Here is a 20603-nt window from a genome sequence, read left to right as displayed (position 1 = left end):
GTATATTTTCTGCAAGTATTTCTGATATATTCTTGCTTGTCTCAACATTTCCTTCATCAAAACAAATAAGGAAACATTAGACTGCCCTCATGTGGAGGTTGAGGTCCAGCCCAATATTCTGTATGATGAGCTTCTCAAAAGATCACTGAAATCTGTGAAAATGCATTACATCAAAAACTGTACCATAACCAAAATAATAATAATAATTACCTTTAACTTAATATATTTTTGGCTCCTACAATCATCATAGACAGATAACAAATACATAACCGCAATTTTATTTCCCCCATTATTAAACTTATACAAAGCAATGGCTGTAATGATTTAAAATGCTTTTACATAATACAGTATTAGACATTTCCATTATTGAATAATATATCAGAATGTCACATGAAAATGTTTTGTTTGTGTGTGTGTGTGTGTGTGTGGAGTTGAGTGGAGCAGAGGAGACAGATATTTATAACCTCCTGCGTGTGTCACTGTCAGACTGTTACATTTCAGTTTTTTCAGGGTTGAGAGTGTGGGCCAACTTTTCCAGCTCTGCCTTCAGAGCACTTGCTTCAGGTCGTTGTTTTGGCTCATTACACAGCATTGACCTCATTATTTGTTCCTGGAGAAAAGCAAATAAAGTAAAAGCTTTAATGACGGTTTTTGTACCAAGAAATTTTGTCGTGCTGCAAAATTTCTAAAACCTTCTCATAACACTGTTTGATATTTTCCATTACTGTCATCATATTATGTTAGGATGAAATTAAAATGGATATTTACCTCTTGAGGAAGAGTAAGTGGAAACTCTTTGGGGAACTTCTGATTTCTGGCACCTCTGAAAAGCTGGTTTATGCAGTGATAAAAAGAATGAATGGGCAAGTTACCAAACTTGGGAAATCGTGATAATTCAAATAATAATTATCTGTTGAACATTGCAAAAAAAAGCAGGAAAGATTAAACAAGATCAACATTAAAGCTCTAAGCACCCGATATCGGCCTGTGTCATGAATTTATCTGGTGACACTTTAATAATAATATTCAGGACATTGACAACTCACCTCCGCTCTTTCATGGCCAGTAGAGACTTTCCAGAGGAGCTCAAGGTATATCAGCCCGAAGGCAAATATGTCCACCTTCCGGTCATAGTTGTTCTCAAGCTTGTGTAGTAAAAAACAACAGATATATTTCAATTATATTAACAAGTTATTTAATACGTAACTGACTCACTACTGACTATTTTTGTTCTATTTAAAAATATTTTATTTCTTTTTTCTCTTTTCTCATTTTTAACAATTTGTTTTTAAAATAAAATTCAATTTTCATGCATTCTTCAAACTGCTTTTAATATATTTATGTTGTTTGTCTTCAATTATAAATGTTTAATGTGTAAAGCTTTAACTGTTTACACTCTGGACTTAGTCTCCTTATATAATCATGAATGAGAATTCAAAGGGTACATTTTTCAAGACAAAGTGTAACAAAAAACTACACTTTTTATTAAATTTATCTCTCAATTCTAACACTTTTTTTAGGATGCACATTAAAAAAATATATATTTTGTTTTATTGTTTACGTAAGATGAGAGAAGAGCATTTCTTTTTTATTAATGTATTTGTAAATCCCTCCAGTGCAAAGGGAAAACTGCAATATATATTTTAACATTGATGAAATACTATTGCATTATATTTTTTCTGTGTGTGGAAATAAAATTACTGATTTTGATGTTAGTTTGTGTTTTATATGAGAGATGTGTTGTATAACAGAATCTGTACAGAATGGGAGCATTGGATGCATTTTAAACCAATAATACAGGAAAATCAAAGGCCTCTCACTTGTTCGGGAGCCATGTAAAAAAAGGTTCCTGTTTCGTTAGTTCTCTCCATTGGGTTTTCATAGTCTACATCATCAGCAGTGACCAGACCAAAGTCTCCAATCTTCACTGCTCCATCCTGTCCAAACAGGATGTTGGCAGGCTAACCATTGGAAAGAAAAAGCAGCAATTAATACAGCAATCAACATCAGGCTCCTTCAATGATGTGTAATTACCTCCACCAAGGAGGTACACAGTGCCGTTCTAGTTATAATGACGATGACATAACAATTATGAAATGCCATCCTCTTTTGCTTCTTCCCAAGAATAAAAACCTGGTGTGTAAATATTGAACTGTGTTCTAAAATATGGTCTGAGAAAATCAGCCTTATATAGTTAATTCAAAGTCAGATTTAATTGGTAAATAAAGCGAATGGCTTCAGGGGTTTCCCTTCAATATGTATCTTGAATGTGTGGGATGTAATTGGAGGTACACAAAAACATCAATGGTACATGAATCACAAATCTACAATGCCTGTACTATACATTTAAAGACATTAGAAGAACTTTGTCTGACCTTCAGATCCCTGTGGATGAGTACTTTGGAGTGAATGTACTCGACTCCACTGACTATTTGTTGAGCGATGGTTAAACCCTCCTGTCGTCTGTTGGAGTCTGGCAGAGTTCTCGTATTCCTCTGTTTAATCCAGTGTCTAAGTGTTTTTGAGCCACATAACTCCATTTGAATGTAAAGGAACTCGCGGATTGGCGATGATTCCCTGATAGGAAACAAAAAACATTTGGTGCAATGTCACACATTCATTTTAGTAAATAAAAAGACTAAGTATTAGTGGATGAGACTTACTGAGAAGAGCTGCTGTCTGCTGAACTGTCCTGCATGTAACCTGTATAGTCCATCCAACAAGTGTAGTATCGCACAATGTTGGGGTGAAGAAGCTCCGATAATGCCGTCACCTCTCGCAGAGCTTTTCTGCTATTTTTTTTAAAGAAAATAATCCTCGTGCATCAGTTACTGAAAAGTTACTTGAACAAATATTTAAACTGCACTGAAGAGTTTCATACTCAACTTACTTTTTAACACGGACAATCTTGACGGCATACTTCTTGTTCAACAGAATATCTCTTACTTTGTACACCTGACCAAAGCCTCCTTTCCCAAGAGATCTTATGGAATCAAACTGTGATGTAAATCTGTAGAGGTAATGTCTTGTACATGACTCAACACCATTTACCAGAAGATAAAATGTGCACATCACAATCTATAGCCTTTTAGTCTTACCTGGACTTGGTTGATGTGTTACTCACACTATCGGCCCTATCCTCGTTTTCCACAGCAACCTGAGAGAATAAAGTAAATATAAGATATGCATTTAGAGTCAATGGTTTTGGACGTGTGTACGTCCTCCACAATGTTGAGTTGCTACAGCGACAATCTGTCAGAGGATCTCCAGCTTTGCCAGATGGATGATAATTATCATGTTTCACCAATAATTTATCCCTCTGTGTGATGTAATGTCATTATTAGGAGTTATGAATCCTTAGTTTGTTCTTTAACACAGGCTTGTGTGACCATGAACAGGAACATGCATCTCTTCTCCAGCCAATCAGGAGGATGTAAAAGAGGGCAGTGAGTCAGAGGTCCTCACCAATTTAAAGTTTATTTACATCAGCATGTTTTTACATGTGGCTATATTTTTCAAATAATAGTTATTCTAAACGTCGGCTGTATATGAAAGTATTAATGCATATTTTTTTATTTTCCTCATAATACAATAGCTTTAAGCCTCTGTTATGATAAAATGCTACTCCCTCCAGAGACCATAATATAATCACATCACACTCAGAGCTTTATTTAAAGCCTAAATAAATGTGTAAAGATGTGCATAAATATTGAACTATGAAAACAGCCCTAATGGAAGTGGTTGAATGCTAAAGTTAGCTGCTGCTGTCTAATAGTAGCTAATGAGCTCCAAATATGTTGTTTAACCTTGACATAAACACCGTTTAGCTTTACTTTTACTGGAAGCTCTACAATCTATTTAATAGCAGAGTCACTGAAGAGACGTACAGTGTTGATGGTGTTGGTGCATCACTTTCAGACACAGTTGACCTTAAGGACGTCTGCAATGCATCAACTAATGTATAAGGTTTTACAATTTACATGAAATTCATTAGTTCATTTTATATTTCAGCTGAGTGGAAGCACTTTAATTTATCAACAAGGTAAATCACTGATATGAAAACGTAGCTTGTCTTTGAATCTGCTGCCACAGGTTTTTAGAGTGGTGGCAGCAGACTTTAGCTACTAATACTGACTTATAAGCAGTCAAATCAAAAAATGCCTTATGATCAAGGCTTTTAATATAAAAGCAGACATCCACATGACCACCTGTGGCACAAAGCAAGTCTCTACAACATAGATGAAATTTAACCTTTCTTCATCTGACAATACTATTTTCCCTCTTTATATAGTACTCCTGATGAGTGTAAACAGATTTTTTTATATGAGAGAACAGACCTGATCCTCGTGAGGGTTTGATGAGTCCATGAATACTATAGAATCACTTGTACTTATTGGTTTGCTTTGTGATGATGACTTTTTGGGGTCCCTAGCAGAAAACAATGACAGACATTAGCACAGATTTCTCAGAATATAGTGATATTTCAATAAAACTTAAGAGCTCAGTATATGTAATTCTCAGGATATGGGGATATTTCAGTAATACTTTAGTGCTCAGTATATACAAATACAAAACAGTTATAGTAGTTAACCGTAATCTGCACTCCTAGTAATGTCCATAAGAGCTTACAGTGAAGTTGATGTCGAGTTCGATGTCGAAGTCGAGGTTGAAGTTGGTGACATCATCATAGCATCATCTTCAGACACAGTGGACCTCAAGAAAAACCTAAAGTGTTTGACATAACAAAATATATATTCGATCGGATTTTGCCATTTCATTCAAAAGGCTGCTAGCACTGTTAATATGAACCTTTCTCACAGCTACATTCTGCTGTAAAAAACGGGCTTGCTTGATAGTATTACCCTCCCCCTCAGGGTACTCCTTCTCCTCGATTACTACTTTGTAGGTGAATCTGCGTTGAGACGGAGGAAATATTTAGATTTAGATTAATCATGATGTGTCAAAATGTTTCTTTCCTGAATCTATCGTGAGTTTTCATACAGTATCTGCAGGCAGCATAGATAGACTGTTTATAAAGATGGAAGACCCAAAGCTCCCCCAAAGTGAAGCAAAATCATTTTTATCGCCCCCTGGTGACAGGCTGCAGTATAGGTCATAAATCCTGCATCCTCTATTTTAATGGATGGGACATGGACAAAACTAAAACCTCAGATATGTCAAAGTTTTATCATTTTAGGTAATTCTTACCAAACTGTTTGTTTGTTCAATGGATCATTTTCTTGGTAAGTTTGGTTTAAATTATTGTTTGACGCAAAAAAAAAAAAAAAACAGGGTGAAACTTCCTGATTGATTGAGACTGATTTGTGATTGACCTTGTTGTGTATCAGTGGAATGTTAAAACAGCAGCTGCACACACAGCCTGCCTCTAAAATACGTCAAAATCACCAGATGGCAGCAGTGCCCCTATCTGGGATATTTGGGCTTCATTTTTCACGGAGGAAGTGGAGAAGTTGTGCATCTCTATATACAGTTCAATTGTGTATATTGAGTTTCCAGAGGTAGGTTTAGTTGTACTCACTGGGGACAATGTGGTAGACCGCTTCTTTTCACTTTGATGTAATTATGGGTGTCTTTTTGCATTGCTGCAATTAACAAGTAGCATTTCGCATTAATGATACATCAAAATGAAACCATGAATTACCACTGTGATATACTCACCTGGCAGGTTGGTTCTCCAACAAGCCTCTCAAGGCATATCCAGCAGCATTACGCTTGGCTTCCTTCTTGCTCCTCCCCACACCTTCGGGATACAACTCACCGTTGCATACTACTCTCTGGGTGAATCTATATAGAAATTGTCAAATCTTTGTCAGACAGTAAAGTTGACCTGAGAAGGCTTTAGTACGGTGGGAAAGTGGTTTAAATTACATAAATGTACACATGCTACCACTTCCTGCCTCTAGGGATTACTATTTGAACTCATTGTCTTTGTTGTGACAACTGTGAGTTCTTCACATACTAAAGTAAATAGAGTTCAGTTATGCTTACGTCTAAAAGCTGAAAGTGTAACATTGCACTGAGGCAAACGAAAAACATCGTGCTTCCTTAATTCAAACAGATAAAGTTTGAGGTACTTTAACTCTTCTTTTTGTGCAACTCCTCTATCACATGTACCTGATCACTCTTCACTGTTGACTTTACAAATAAAGATGTAATTGATTCAGAGGCAGTGAGCTGACTATTTCTGCTGCAATTAAAAGGTCACAGTAATGTGTTTAAAACAATATAGGGATGAATTTGCAATATGGTATTATTCTGATATCTTTTTTACACATTATATCAACATATTATACCTCACTGTTATCCTTGAGAAGTTTTCTAAACACATCTAAAGAAAGAATGGCGACATACTCAGAGGAGACATAACACAGCTTTTAGTGTTCTTTAAGCTAATAAAGAAAATTCTGCCTGAATTAGAAAATCTTGGACACTTGTATCATGCTGTTAAAAAGACTCTAAACCACTTTGTTTTTATCATGACAAGTTCAATACTTTTTAGGCATTATGAAAAAATGACTGAGAAAATGAATGACAAAATGTATATTATTCATAGCAATGTCATTAATTCATATTCATATCTAAAAGTCATATTTCTTTCATAAATAATGATCATGTGCTAGATATAAGTTTAACATTTAAATTTAAAAAAACTTTTTGCATCAAAAATATTGTTTTATTGAAGCAAGATTGGTCTTTGTATGATTTTTTTACTTAACTAAAGATTTCAAGTAAAGTCAGTTTAATTTCCCAAGTATAATCACCTAAACTTTGCAAATACAGTCAACTTAAATTTACTGTCCTAATTAAGCTGACTTTAATCAAACAATTCTGTTAATCTACTAGAAAAATTGATCTTGAAAACACAAGTTATTCAACTACAAAGATTAAGCTGACTTCACTGTTAAAATGTGCTTCCTACATACAAAAAATCAAGTACTTCATACAAATGAGGTTCATCATTGAGGTATAAACAACCACCCTCGCTGCTGCATGCTGTGCAGCACACAAAGAGATGATGGGCTGCTCTTTCACGAAGCAGCTGTGTGTACAGCGGTTTGTAACATCTATGTTACAACGTGGCTCTGACAAGAGCAGCTCGCCTGCAGAGCCGCGGCTCAACCGAAGCCGGTGTGAACACCTGACAACCGCTACACGAAGCCGTTCGCATAACCCTTTAACTTCATTTTGATTCCTGTAACAATGTGAAAACTGAAAACACTGTAGTTTATAACGTTACCTTGAAATTGTCGTCCAACCATAGATAAGAAAATGACTTCAAGATGCACGAAGTCCAATGAAACGGTAAAACAAGGCAGTGCTGATTAGAATGAAAAAACGATTCTGTTACTGCAGTGCACATTTGTCACCAACAAAGTTGTGTTCCAGAAACATATTTTAGTGCAAAGTTTACCTGATGAAAGTGTGTGATGTGATCCCGTTAGCATGGCGGACAATTTTGAACAAAAATGAAGCACCGCCTCCTGACCTCAGACGACAGCCTATGATAGAGCAATACCCAGTTGCAGGAAATCAAGTGAACCCCGCCACTTTGCAGCGTAAATACAACAATAAAATGTTTACGTAAATACATATTGTTAAGGGAAAAACAAAAATCTCGTCTTTTCAACATCTACAGATTAAGTCGACATCTATATCTTTTTTTCTAAAAAGAAAAACATACATATTTGTTAGATTTCTGTTAATATGTGCCCGTATACTGAAGTCTTTGCTTTATTATGAAATGACTGGGGCGTGCAAAATGAAAGTAAATCACTTCCTGTTCAAGTAAACACCTATGACGGCTGTTTGTGTTTTTCCTCCGTCAAACAAGGATTATCAGTGCCCGGCTAGTTATCCCTTAATCATGGCAACCCTTACAAGGAGGATAAGGTTTTCACAAAAGGTCTATTTCAGCATATTTTCCTCTCGTTACAGCTTCTGTTTCCATCAAATTTAACCAGGGTCGAGACAGATAAGCCAGAAATCTCTCTTGCAATATTGCAACTTTGCAATTTGATGATAGTTGAGTTACCACACTGAGCAGCAGGAGCTGATTTTTTGCTGGTAAGCGGGGCCTTTGTTACTGCGTACACCACGGACAGTTGATAGTGTGGGATCCTGTATTTTGAGCTTGTTACTGTTGTTTTCCAACAAACCTTTATCACCTGCATGCTGAGGAAGCCCGGAGCCTGAAGCCACATGCTCAGCCTCGGCTACGCAGAGTCACAGCTCCCCCTACAGGTCACATTCAAAGAGACAACAACAGTCAGAGCTGCTGCTCAACATTGAACTATTCTTTACGGATTAAGTCTTCGAAGTACTTTATTTCAGGAGGTACTTTCCTGAATTTAGGCTATTACTATTATTTCTATTATTATTTTGTACTTTCTTCTTCATTTGAACGATTTGCTTTGTTTGTTTTGTTAAAGTGCTGTATTATTATTATTTTTATCTATATTTACACTGTATATATTCTGTCAGTGTTTCGCCATTGTTTTTGGGCAGTGGTAGTAGAATTTTGCATCAACTAAAATGCATGTAATGTGACAATGTAATGTAAAAAAAACAAGTGTATATTTTCTGCAAGTATTTGGGATATATTCTTGCTTGTCTCAACATTTCCTTTATTAAAACACATTAGGAAACATTAGACTGCTCTCATGTGGTTAGTCCTCCTGTGAACATCAGTGACAATAAAATAATATGACCTCAGGTTTTTGGATAAATTGGTCTTTGTTGAATACACCCTTAAATATTCACCCTCCTGGTGAGCATATAAGTGAACCCCTTAGTTACTGGTAAACTACTATTGGCAGCAGCAATATTAAACAAAAAAAGGGTTTTCTCTAGCTGTGGATCAGACCTGCACAGTGATCAGGAGGACTGTTGGACCATTCTTCCTGAAGAATAGTCTGAATGTCATTTCACATCGTCTCTGCTCTGTTAAGGTCGAGGCTCTGACTCCAAAAGGTGATTCTGTGGTAGGTTACTTGGTTGTAAGGGGCTATGTCCTGCTGCATCACCCAACTTCCACTGAGTGTTAACTGGTCAAGTTGACTGTTCATGGCACAGAACAAAACAAGCCTCATTCCAGTGGGCTGCGTCTCTGAAGTCCTTACTCACTGTATCCAAGTTTCAACGACAAACCATCTTGAGACTGCACCTACTGCATCCACATGGTAATTCCAGGTTGGACACACACAAACACACACACACACACACACACATAAAGTAATGTCTCCATACCTTCTGAGGACATTACACACTTCCTGGACACTTACCTTAACCATAACCATAGTTACTACTTGTTTAACCCGAACTTTAACCTAACATTGGAACATGTCTTCAGCTTAAAATTAACCATTTTCAGTATGGGGATTTTTCTTTTTGTCTCCATTAGGAAAACAAGTCCCCGTAAGCTGACTGTGTAAAAAGATTTAGGTCCCCACAACATGAGTAATACCTGTCTCTATGACTTCAGAGGATTTTACACTGACTCATTACCTGCCTCACCTTAACCCTGAACCTAACCTCATTTAAAATGTCATGGCTTTTGCAATCATGCTCTTTGTCCTCGTTAGGAAAACAAGTCCTAATATAAGGTAAAATGAAAAAAACCCTCATGAGTGTTCATTTCTGGTTTCTGGTATTGTCCCACATTTGTATCCTTCCTAATCACTTGTTTTTTTGGCCTTGTGTGTTTCAAACAAAACTGATGTTTTTACTTATTGCAGCCGTATGCTGCCTGTAGAGACGGCTGTCAAGTTGTCTACATACAAAGTGAAAACTTTATATAACCATTTAAGCTACTTCAAGAAAACAAATGTGTCGTTGAGAGTCTTAGGCTGAGGTCCGGACCAATATTCTGTGAAAATGTATTACACATTATATCATAACCAAAATAATAATAATAATAATAATAATAGACAGATAACAAATAGATAACCACAATTTTATTTCCCCCTTATGATAATCAATACAAAGCAATGTCTGTAATGATTTAAAAACGTTTAAATAACATAGAAGACATTTCCATTATTGAAGAAAATATCACTTGATTATTTAGTGCACTGGTTATAAACCTGGGGGTCCTAACCCCAAAGGGCGTCACATGATAATTTTCCAGGGGTCATGATGAAATTGATTTTATATTTCCTTCATGCTACTGTTTGTACGACAAGCCTCATGAGTGTGTGTGTGTGTGTGTGTGTAGTTGAGTATGAGTAGTTTGTAGGCTACAGATCTCCGGTTAAAGCACAGGAGACAGATGTTTATAACCTCCTGCGTGTGTCACTGTCAGACTTTTAAATTTTTCTGATGTTCAGTTTTTTCAGGGTTGAGAGTGTGGGCCAACTCTTCCAGCTCTGCCTTCAGAGCACTTGCTTCAGGTCGTTGTTTTGGATCCTTACACAGCATTGACCTTATTATTTGTTCCTGGAGAAAAACAAACAAAACAGCAGAAGTAAAAGTTTAATAACAGTTGTTCAACCAATAAATGTTGTCATGCTGCAGCATTTCATAAATCTTCTCATAACACTGTTGTGTGTGCTGCTTGATATTTTACATTACTGTCATCATATTATGTGTCAGCCTCCCTGCTCCTCTGTTGCTGACCATCATGGCTAACTCACACACTTAGGGAAAGCTTCTTCATGTGATGAAAGAAGAATTTAGGATAAAATGAATATGGATATTTACCTCTTGAGAAAAAGTAAGTGGAAACTCTCTGGGGAACTTCTGATTTCTGGCATCTCTGAAAACCTGGTTTATGCAGTGATAAAAAGAATGAATGGGCAAGTTACCAAACTTGGGATACGTGATAATTCAAATAAGAATGATCTGTTGAACATTGCAAATAAAAGCATTAAAGATTAAATAAGATCAAAATTAAAGCACTAAGCACCCGACATTAGCTTGGGTCATGATTTTATCTGGTCATACATTAACAATAATATTCAGGACATTGACGACTCACCTCCGCTCTTTCATAGCCACTAGAGACTTTCCAGAGGAGTTCAAAGAATATCAGCCCGAAGGCGAATATGTCCACCTTCCGGTCATAGATGTTCTCAAGCTTGTGTAGTAAAAAACAACACAGTATTAAGATATTGCACTTATATTAATAAGGTATTTCATAAGTAACTGCCTCACTAGTGACTATTTTGATTATATTTTTTAAATATTTCATTTATTTTTCTCTTTTCTCATTTGTAACAATTTTAAATTTCTTGGCTCATATAATATAAATTAAATTTTGTGCAATCTTCCAACTGCTTTAAATAGTTTCCTATTGTTTGTCTTCAATATAAAATGTAATGTTTAAAGCTGTAACTGATTGCACTCTGGACTCATCTTAGTCTCCTTATATAATGATGAATGAGAATTCAAAGGAAAACACATAGTAAGGTGTAACTACCTCTACAGGCCTCTAGAATATATATGCTCATGACAAGATGATTTCCAGAAACAATCTGAAAATGTTAATTTTAGCTATAATTGTAACTAAAAATAAAAAACAGCATATAAACATAAAAGAAAAATAACATGCTTAGAACCACTTCAGGGACAATGGGGATCCCGAGACTCTGGCACCTTTTCTTTGGGGGTCAAAGGTTGAAATGATTTTGTAGCCTGGTCTAGACAGACCGGATGTTTACCAACTAGTAGGTGGGCCGTGACACAGATCCTGATGCTGTCATATCTGGATACGGACCTATAGCTGATGAATCACTGAGAATTGTGAAATTGTGATAGACCTATTGCATTCGTGGTAAATAATCTCATGTGACGCCACTTGGCAAATCAAATATATGAATTTCTATGAGCAAATACATTTTTTAACAAAAAGAAAAAGTGAAACAAAAATCTAAACTTTTTATGAAATGTATTTCTAAATTTGAACAATTTATTATAGGATGCACATTAAAAACATTCTATTTTGCCTTATATTTTTTACGTGACATGAGAGAGGAGCATTACGTTTTTATTATTGTCTTTATTAATCCCTCCAGTGCAAAGTGAAAACTGAAATGTAGATTATAACATTGTTTAAATGCTATTGCATTATATTTTCTCGATTGTTGATTCATCTAACATATATATATGTATATATAAATTACATACAAAATATACTTTTATACACAAAATTATAAATATTTACGTATGTATATATATATATTCTGTATATATACAGTATATATTTATAATTTTGTTTACTATCTGGACTTGTTGTATTTTATCATACTGGGTTTTTTGTCCCTGTAGTCTGTATGATGGTTTGTCAATGAGAGTAAATTCGACAGTAAACAGGAGCTTGAAATTTAGATGTATACTTTTTCTTTATGTCACAATTCTCACTGACTCCAGTGAAGACATGTGACAGTGAGACCTGGTGAAGCAGATTAACTCTCTCGATAGAACAGTTATTCATTTGGCATCTGAAGACGGGATGAGACGGGTGATATAGAAATACCATAATGTGTGTGTGTGCTTTGGACACATTAGATGTTTAGATTAGATTATCATCTATCATGCAAAATCATCAGCCATACCAGAGACCTGATCTCAACATCACTGACTCAGTCTGTGTAGGGAAATACAATTACTGAATTTGATGTAAGTTTGTCTTTTATATGAGGGATGTGTTGCATTACAGAATCTGTACAGGATGGGAGCATTGGATGCATTTTAAACCAATAATACAGGAAAATCAAAGGCATCTATCTCACTTGTTCGGGAGCCATGTAAGAAGGGGTTCCTAATTGTTTAGTTCTCTCAATTGGGTTTTCATCGTCAACATCATCAGCAGTGACCAGACCAAAGTCTCCAATCTTCACTTCTCCATCCTGTCCAAACATGATGTTGGCAGGCTAACCAATGTAAAGAAAAAGCAGCAATTAATACAGAAATCAAAATCAAGCTCCTTCAATGATGTGTAATTACCTCCAACAAGGAGGTACACAGTGCTGTTCTAGTTATAATGACAATGACATAACGATGATGAAATGCCATCCTCTTTTGCTTCCAAATTAAACTACCACAATATCTAATGGATGCACCCTAAAATGTAAAGATATCTAGATGATCAATACAAAAGAATGTACCTCAGATCATGACATGTATGAGACTGAAAGAGTGAAGTGTCTTAACAGCTCATTTGATTCCCTGTCTGATACTTTATTTTCTGCATCTAGCAAGAATAAAAATCTGGTGTGTAAAGGTTGCGACTTGCTTCAAAATATATCTGGAATGTGTGGGATGTAAGTGGAAGTACACAAAAACACATCGACGGTACATGAATCACAAATCTCCAATGCCTGTGCTAGTCGTTTAAAGACAAGAACTTTGTCTGACCTTCAGATCCCTGTGGATGAGTACTTTGGAGTGAATGTACTCGACTCCACTGACTACTTGTTGAGCGATGGTTAGACCCTCATGTCGTCTGCTGGAGTCTAGCAGAGTTCTGGTATTCCTCTCTTTTATCCAGTGTCCAAGTGTTTTGGTGTCACACAACTCCATCTGAATGTAGAGGTACTTAACCGATGAATTACCACTTGACCTGGAAAGTAAAGAATGACTCTCATCTTACTTTTTCTATAACATACCATGTTTGTAGATTATGACACATTATTAAGGCCTCTGAAAGGATGGGGGTGGGGGTAACTGAGATTTCGAGAATAAAGTCGTAATATTAATAGAAAAAAATCTTTTTTTTTAGGTTTTAGGCTACATATCATTGAAAGCAAGTATCAATAAAAAAACGCACAGACTTGGAGGAAATTGCCTCTTTTGGTCGAAGAAACTTTTAGTAGTCAACTGCAGGACTGTCGTGGGTTTCATCTGTGTGATAATCAAAAAGGTTTTGTAGTTTCTCATGCAAAAATGAGCCTCATTCAAGATCAAGAAGGAGCGGACACAATTTTCTTGATGCTTACTTAAAACCTTATTTTCTTAATTCTCTAATATAACTTTTTTTTATAAAATTCTTTTTTTATATATTATGACGTACTTTTTTCTCATAATATTTCCACAATATTCTCGAAATCTACATTTTCTTTCTAAAATGACTTTTTCAAGTTTAAAAGACTTACTGAGAAGCACTGCTAGTGTCAGAAGTACTGTCCATTTGGTAACTGGAATCCTCTGTCCAACATGTGTAGTATCGCACAATATTGCGGTGATGGAGGTCGAATAATGCTCTCACCTCTCGCAGAGATTTTCTGATCCAACGAAGAACAAGAACACGGCTCAGTTGATAAAACTGAAAACTTATTTAGTACCGTGCAGCTGTCATCTGGCTATTATTTTTTCTACATATAAAAATCCAATACAAGGCTCATTCAAAAAATGACTCACCCTTTGCAGCGGATAATCTTTACAGCACAGTTCTTTTCCAGCAGTTTTTCTCTTGCCTTGAAAACCTGACCAAAGGCTGTGTTGCCGATACTCTCTATGCAGTCAAATTGCATTGTAAATCTAAGATAAACATAAATAATTTTGAAGCTAAAAAGTTAAAACTGTAACAAATGGGCAACACACAAAAAAATACTGAAAATACATTATTATTGCAATCAATGATTTTCATTTTCCATACCTTGACATTACTGACTGGGCTGGTGTTTCCGTACACAGGATGTTCCCCGGAGTCTTGCCATTGAAATTAGTTACAGCCTTGACGCATAAAATGGTCACATTATAGAGATTAAGATGTTGAACAAATAACATCTAAATAAACTGACCTTATCAACATCTTCTTACTTACCTCTTTACTTTGACTGCGCGCAAGTCTAGGACATCAAAATATAATGACAGGGCAATGAAGTCAGTGGCTGATCTAGGATTTGGCTAACTCAGGGGCCATAAAGGGGCCACAATTTACACAGAGGGGCCAAGTATATGTCCAACATCCATGAACAAAACCTGATTCAGTAAGATGCAACATTTTTACTATTAGCTCTATAGCTTTGAGCAAAGCCACACATCATTTAATGTTTTTTGAAAATGGTTGCTTGTTCATCATGTAGTTTAGAAAACTTTGAAATAAATGTTCAATAAATTGTCATATTTATTGTTAGATGTTGTTAAGTGAATTCTTTATTTAAAAAAAGGCTACTACAAGGACAAGGCCACTTCAGGGGCCAGTAGCTCCCTGACCCGCCCCAGGATCCACCCTGAATAACTTTCAATTAAAGTTTGTATTACAGCTTTGAAGGGGACGGCTTACCTTATTTTGGGCTTCTGTTTGGGACTTTGATCCTATTAAATAGGAAGTGATGAACTATTATCAGTTATGCAAATACCTGTTTAAGTCTCATGGATTTCTGATGGTAATCTATTAATCACATTCTGTCACTGTAAAAGTCAAGGCCAGTTAAGTAAAACTGATTCGACTTGAACAGTGAATTAAACCACCTCAAGAAACTGTAACTTCTGCATCATCAGAGAATTAGTAACTATAACCTGCAGTAAAATGTAACTTCCTGGCTTAAATGCCTTATGATCAAGGCTTTCAATATAAAAGCAGAAACCCATATGACCACCTGTGGCACAAAGCAAATCTCTGTAACATAAACAAAATCTTACCTTTCTTCCTCTGACAATACTATTTTTCCTCTTTATATAGTACTCCTGATGAGTGTAAACTATTGCTTTAAGCACTACAGCACTACTATATTTTTTTTATATGAGAGAACAGACCTGCTCATTGTGAGGGTTTGATGAGTCAATGAATACTATGGATACTAACCCTTGTACTCATTGGTTCACTTTGTGATGACGACATCCTGGGTGACCTAGCAATGACAGAATTTCAACTTAAGAGCTCAGTATATTTAAATTCTCAGTATATGGTGATACTTCAGTAATATTTTAGCACTCAGTATATATATATATATATAAATAAAAATATATACAGTAGTTAACCATAATCTGCACTCCTGATAATGTCCATAAGTGCTTACAGTGAAGTTGATGTCGAGGTCGATGTCGAAGTCGAGGTTGAAGTTGATGACATCATAGGGGGATCATCATCTTCGGACACAGTGGACCTCAAGGAAACCTAAAGTGTTTGACATAGCAATATATATATACGATTGGATTTTGCCATTTTATTTAAAAGGCTGTTGCCACTGTTAATTTGAGCCTTTCCCACAGCTACAGTTTGCTGTAAAAAACTGTGATGTCTGTCGGAAATTTTGTGGAGAATCGGGCACGACCCAGGAAGTAACACGTTACATTTTCGGAGCTGATCCAGGATTTTTTCCCCCACTTTCTTTAACATGGCCAGATGGGACGTTGGCTTGGCTCCTAGTTATTTTTTTTGATAATACAGAGAGAATAAACTATTGAATACCTTGCTGTCCCAGTCGGACTGCTCCTGAAGAGCAGACCAGGCCTGCTGAGCAGCATTTTGTTGGGCTTGCATGATAGTCCTACCCTCCCCCTCAGGGTACTCTTTGTCTTCCATTACTACTTTGTAGGTGAATCTGCGTTGACAGGAAGGAAATATTTAGATTTAGATTAATCATGATCTGTCAAAATGTTTCTTCCTTGAATTTATCATGAGTTTTCAAACAGTATCTACATGCAGCATAGACTGTTTATAAAGATGGTAGACATGACTGCTCCCCCAAAGTAAAGCCAAATCAATTGTATCGCCCCCTGGTGACAGGCTTTCAGTATAAGTCATAAATCCTGCCTCCTCCATGTTAATGGGTTGTACATTGACTAAACTAGAAACTCAAATAGTTTTTGTCGAAGATGGTTCCATCATTTTAGGTAATTCTTACCAAACTGTTTGTTTGTTCAATGGATCATTTTTTTGGTAAGTTTGGTTTAAATTATTGTTTGATGAAAAAAAACAAAAAACAGGGTGAAACTTCCTGATGACTGAGACTGATTTGTGATTGACCTTGTTGTGTATCAGTGGAACGTAAAAACAGCAGCTTCACACACAGGCTGCCTCTAAAAAAGGTTAATATCACCAGATGGCAGCATTGCCCCTATCTGGGATATTTGGGCTTCATTTTTCTCGGAGGAAGAGGAGAAGTTGTGCATCTTTATATACAGTTCAGTTGTGTATATTAAGCTTACAGAGGCAGGTTGAGTTGTACTCACTGGGGACAATGTGGTAGACCGCTTCTTTTCACTGGGAGGTAATTAGGGACGAGGCTTTTTTTCTGACAGTAGTGGTTGAGAATTCCTTTGAAATTTGTCTTTCCAACGCTGTTGTCATTCAGACTCTGGCAATTTCCCACATTGCTGAAATTGACAAGTAGCACTTCACATCAATGATGCATCCAAATGAAACCATGAATTGCTACTGTGATATACTCACCTGGCAGGTTCATTCTCCAACAAGCGTCTCAAGGCATGTTCAGCAGCATTATGCTTGGCTTCCTTCTTGCTCCTCCCCACACCTTCGGGATACACCTCACCGTTGCAGACTACTCTCTGGGTGAATCTATGGAGAAATGTCAAATCTTTGTGAGACAGTAAAGTAGACATGAGAAGGCTTTAGTGGTTTGGGAAATTGGCTTAAATTCTGTAAATGTACACATGCTACCACTTCCTGCCTCTAGGAATTGTCATGTTCTGTCAGTTTAGTTTGTGTATTTCTGCCTCTGTGTTTTCTGTTTCCTGTTATTTTGTAGTCTCTGTTCCTTGTGGGTTGTTTCTGTCTTCACTTCCTGTCTTGGTGATTGTGTTTCTAATTCATGTGTTGCACTTGTGGCCAATTACCCCTGCCTTCCCTGTGTGTATTTAAGCCTCTGTCCTTCCCCTTGTCCTTTGTCGGGTTGTCTGTTTTTCAAGCTTTGTTCCATGTTGCGGTTCTCGCTGTGTTCCATGTTGCTGTTTTTCCTGCTGTGTTTTTTGGTGCTGTCCTGCGTTCCTGCCATGTCCTGTTCTCCTGAGTCTAGTGTAAGCTTCCTTGTGTTTTTGTCTTGTTCTAGTTCATGTGTTTTTGTCTTGTTCTAGTTCATGTCTTTTCAGTGTTTGTGTTTGTAGTTAAAGTCTCTTTGTATTAAATACACCTTTTTGTTATATACCTCTGCTACTGGGTCCATCTGCTTTCCTCAAGTCGTGACAGGAATTAGTATATGAACTCATTGTCTTTGTTGTGACAACTGTGAGCTCTTCACATACTAAAGAGAACATCGTCCTGCTTCCTTAACTCAAACAGAAAGTTTGAGGTACTTGAACTCGTTTTGTGCAACTCCTATCATATGTACCTGATCACTCTTCACTGTTGACTTTACAAATAAAGATGTTATTGATTCAGAGGCAGTGAGCAGACTATTTCTGCTGCAATTAAAGGACACTGTGTGTAAAAAAAAAAAAAAAGGGGGGAATTTGCAATATTGACTTCTGTAATTCATTTTGATATCTGTTTTACACATAAGATCATATTATACCTTTCTGTTTTCCAACCACACCCAAAGAAAGAATGGCGATATACTCAGAGGAGACATAACACAGCTTTTAGTGTTTGTTAAGCCATAGAAAATTCTGCCTGAATTTAATAATCTGGGACACTTGTATCATGCTGTTAAAAAAAGCCTAAACCACCTTTCTTTATGCATGATAAGTTAAATACTACCAATTTTTTTGAAGAGTGAAGGAAAATAAACGGGTGTGTTGTCCCGATTCAATAACCATCTTTCGTGTCCTTTTTAGGCGGATGCCTTACAGTATAAGAACAAAACGCTCGGCTACAATATTATTCATTTTATAGCTAAAATAATTGAATATGACTATAGGCATATGCAGTGTAAATCCAATAACATCCACATTTAAGCGTAACAATTTGCAAAGCAACTAATGTTAAAAAAACAGCGTAGCTGACTCCGATGCTCTCGGCTTGTTTTAAAAAAGATGCTCGAAGCTTGGATAAATATTGTTAATATTTAGTTTCTTAATAGCAGCTAACTTTAAATCAATCATACATTTTCTGTGGTAATTAACGCTTACTTACAAATCTGAAACTTTGTATCTATTTAATTTCTGATGCCCTCTCACGGTCCACCTGTAGTGGCTTCACAGCCCACCAGGTGGCGGCGACCCACACTTTAGGGAATGACGGTTCTACATGATTTGAACAACCCTGCAGCTGTATATTTAAAGTCGTGATATTCTAATAGTGTCATGATTTAATCTAACACGTGTGTATAAACTTACATCTGCTCATGTTCGGGTCCCACGCAGCTCACTTCTTCAAAAATCACCACGGAGCCTGTTGTCTGTGCGTACTCGTTTAGTTCATCTACGTAGTTTACAGGGGCCATTATCGACGCGCTCGAAATTCAATCTTAAATTACGTTTAAAAAAAACCCCACAGCAATCAAAGCACAAATGTCAAAGTTTCTCTCGGTGTTCCTCTCTCAGTTGTTCAACTCTCACTGCTCTGTGTACACATGCACTTCCTCTTTCGTCTCAGCTCAATGTCCTGAGTTTTGATTTCCCCGGATGAACGCTTTTCACATTCATCAGTTGTTTTGCTTTTGTACTTTATTCAACATTGAATAGTTTAAAAAAACTGGGACAAAGCAAATATGATACTGTCGGTATAATAATAAACACGAATAATAAAACCAATACTTAATAATACAAATATAAACTTTAGGCATCACAACAAAGTATACATGATGTCAAGAAAATGTAAACGAATAATAGCGAAGTATAATAATACATTGTTAATATAAAAAAAATCATAAAAAATACATAATAAGGAAGATATAATAACAGGCAATAAATACGATTTTTCCTTTCATCAAACAGAACGACAATTCTTTGATCATTTAGTATTACATAGACTAATGTAACTGAAGAATGTAACTTAAACTATTTTGTGTGTACAAAAGAAAAATACAAAATATTTTACAGATCTTAGATCAATCAATTTTAGGTGTGATACCTCCTCAATGTGCTTAGCCAATACGTAAACATTCTATTAATTTACCACACTGCAGTAAGTGCCAGTAGCTGCAGGTTCAGTGTTATAGGTGGTAATGTTCCATATGGTTGATAATGACTTTATCTTATGTGAACCAATCAACACCCTCAGATGTTTTTAAAATAAAAAATAAGGCAAGAAAAGACATCAAGATCAAGTTAAACATTATTGATGCCATTGACTAACTTATTTAAGCAAGAGATAGTCAAGAAGAGTTAGAAATGAGAGCAAGTGATAGGTATGAAAATAAAAACCGGCAGTAAAGTCATAAAATAGAAACTACAAAATGAAGATTTAAAAAAATCAGCCTAATCTACTAGGCTGATATTTAGGAGTGGGTACAATTTCTCCTTACCACAAAAGGACCGACACATGCGAGCTAGTTCGATCAACTCGAGCTTCACTGCTCTGAGGCGTGTCCCTGTGACGTGCCTCACTCTCCACAATCCTCTGTCATACACACTCTCCCAATCTGGCAATCTCCCATATTTCCCTTTGCTTCTCTGCGCCTCTGCTGCTCTGCGTCCGTATCGCTGCCTGTCGATTCAGCCCCTCACCAGCATCCATCTGTAGGCTCCGACAGAGAGGGGGGTTAAAAATGTTTGCTCATGCCTCTCCATTATATCAATGG

General features: G+C 36.4%; 1 protein-coding gene across 2 annotated transcripts; it reads right to left on the bottom strand.

Annotated features, from left to right (window-relative positions):
• Positions 1-257: 257 nt before the first annotated feature.
• On the bottom strand, positions 258-19427 carry LOC133965987 (interferon-induced, double-stranded RNA-activated protein kinase-like). 2 transcript variants are annotated; one of them, XM_062400635.1, is made up of 16 exons: positions 19198-19427; positions 17357-17482; positions 17137-17280; positions 16373-16505; positions 15981-16078; positions 15767-15812; positions 15245-15276; positions 14783-14807; positions 14615-14691; positions 14377-14496; positions 14112-14240; positions 13375-13579; positions 12750-12890; positions 10997-11095; positions 10720-10782; positions 258-610 (listed from the first exon to the last, which is right to left on the bottom strand). In XM_062400635.1, the coding sequence occupies exons 1-16, from the start codon at positions 19302-19304 to the stop codon at positions 491-493; spliced, it is 1665 nt and encodes a 554-aa protein (XP_062256619.1). In that variant the 5' UTR covers positions 19305-19427; the 3' UTR covers positions 258-490. The 2 variants fall into 2 exon arrangements, with proteins under 2 accessions (XP_062256619.1, XP_062256617.1); XM_062400633.1 differs by lacking the exon at positions 258-610 and adding an exon at positions 9953-10455.
• Between the last annotated feature and the right edge of the window lie 1176 nt (positions 19428-20603).

This window comes from Platichthys flesus, chromosome 12 (assembly GCF_949316205.1).
Source record: "Platichthys flesus chromosome 12, fPlaFle2.1, whole genome shotgun sequence".
In the NCBI taxonomy this organism is placed as follows: Eukaryota; Metazoa; Chordata; class Actinopteri; order Pleuronectiformes; family Pleuronectidae; genus Platichthys; species Platichthys flesus.
The sequence above is the reverse complement of the archived record's forward strand: the minus strand, read 5'-3'. Positions and strand labels throughout refer to the sequence as shown.

Coding starts and splice junctions, on each gene's coding strand:
- LOC133965987 (XM_062400633.1), bottom strand. CDS start 19,304: ATGGCCCCTGTAAACTACGTAGATGAACTAAACGAGTACGCACAGACA. Junction 15,277..15,766: donor GTGAACCAATGAGTACAAGG/GTTAGTATCCAT, acceptor CCTATTTAATAG/GATCAAAGTCCCAAACAGAA. Junction 12,891..13,374: donor TCATCCACAGGGATCTGAAG/GTCAGACAAAGT, acceptor TACATTGGTTAG/CCTGCCAACATCATGTTTGG.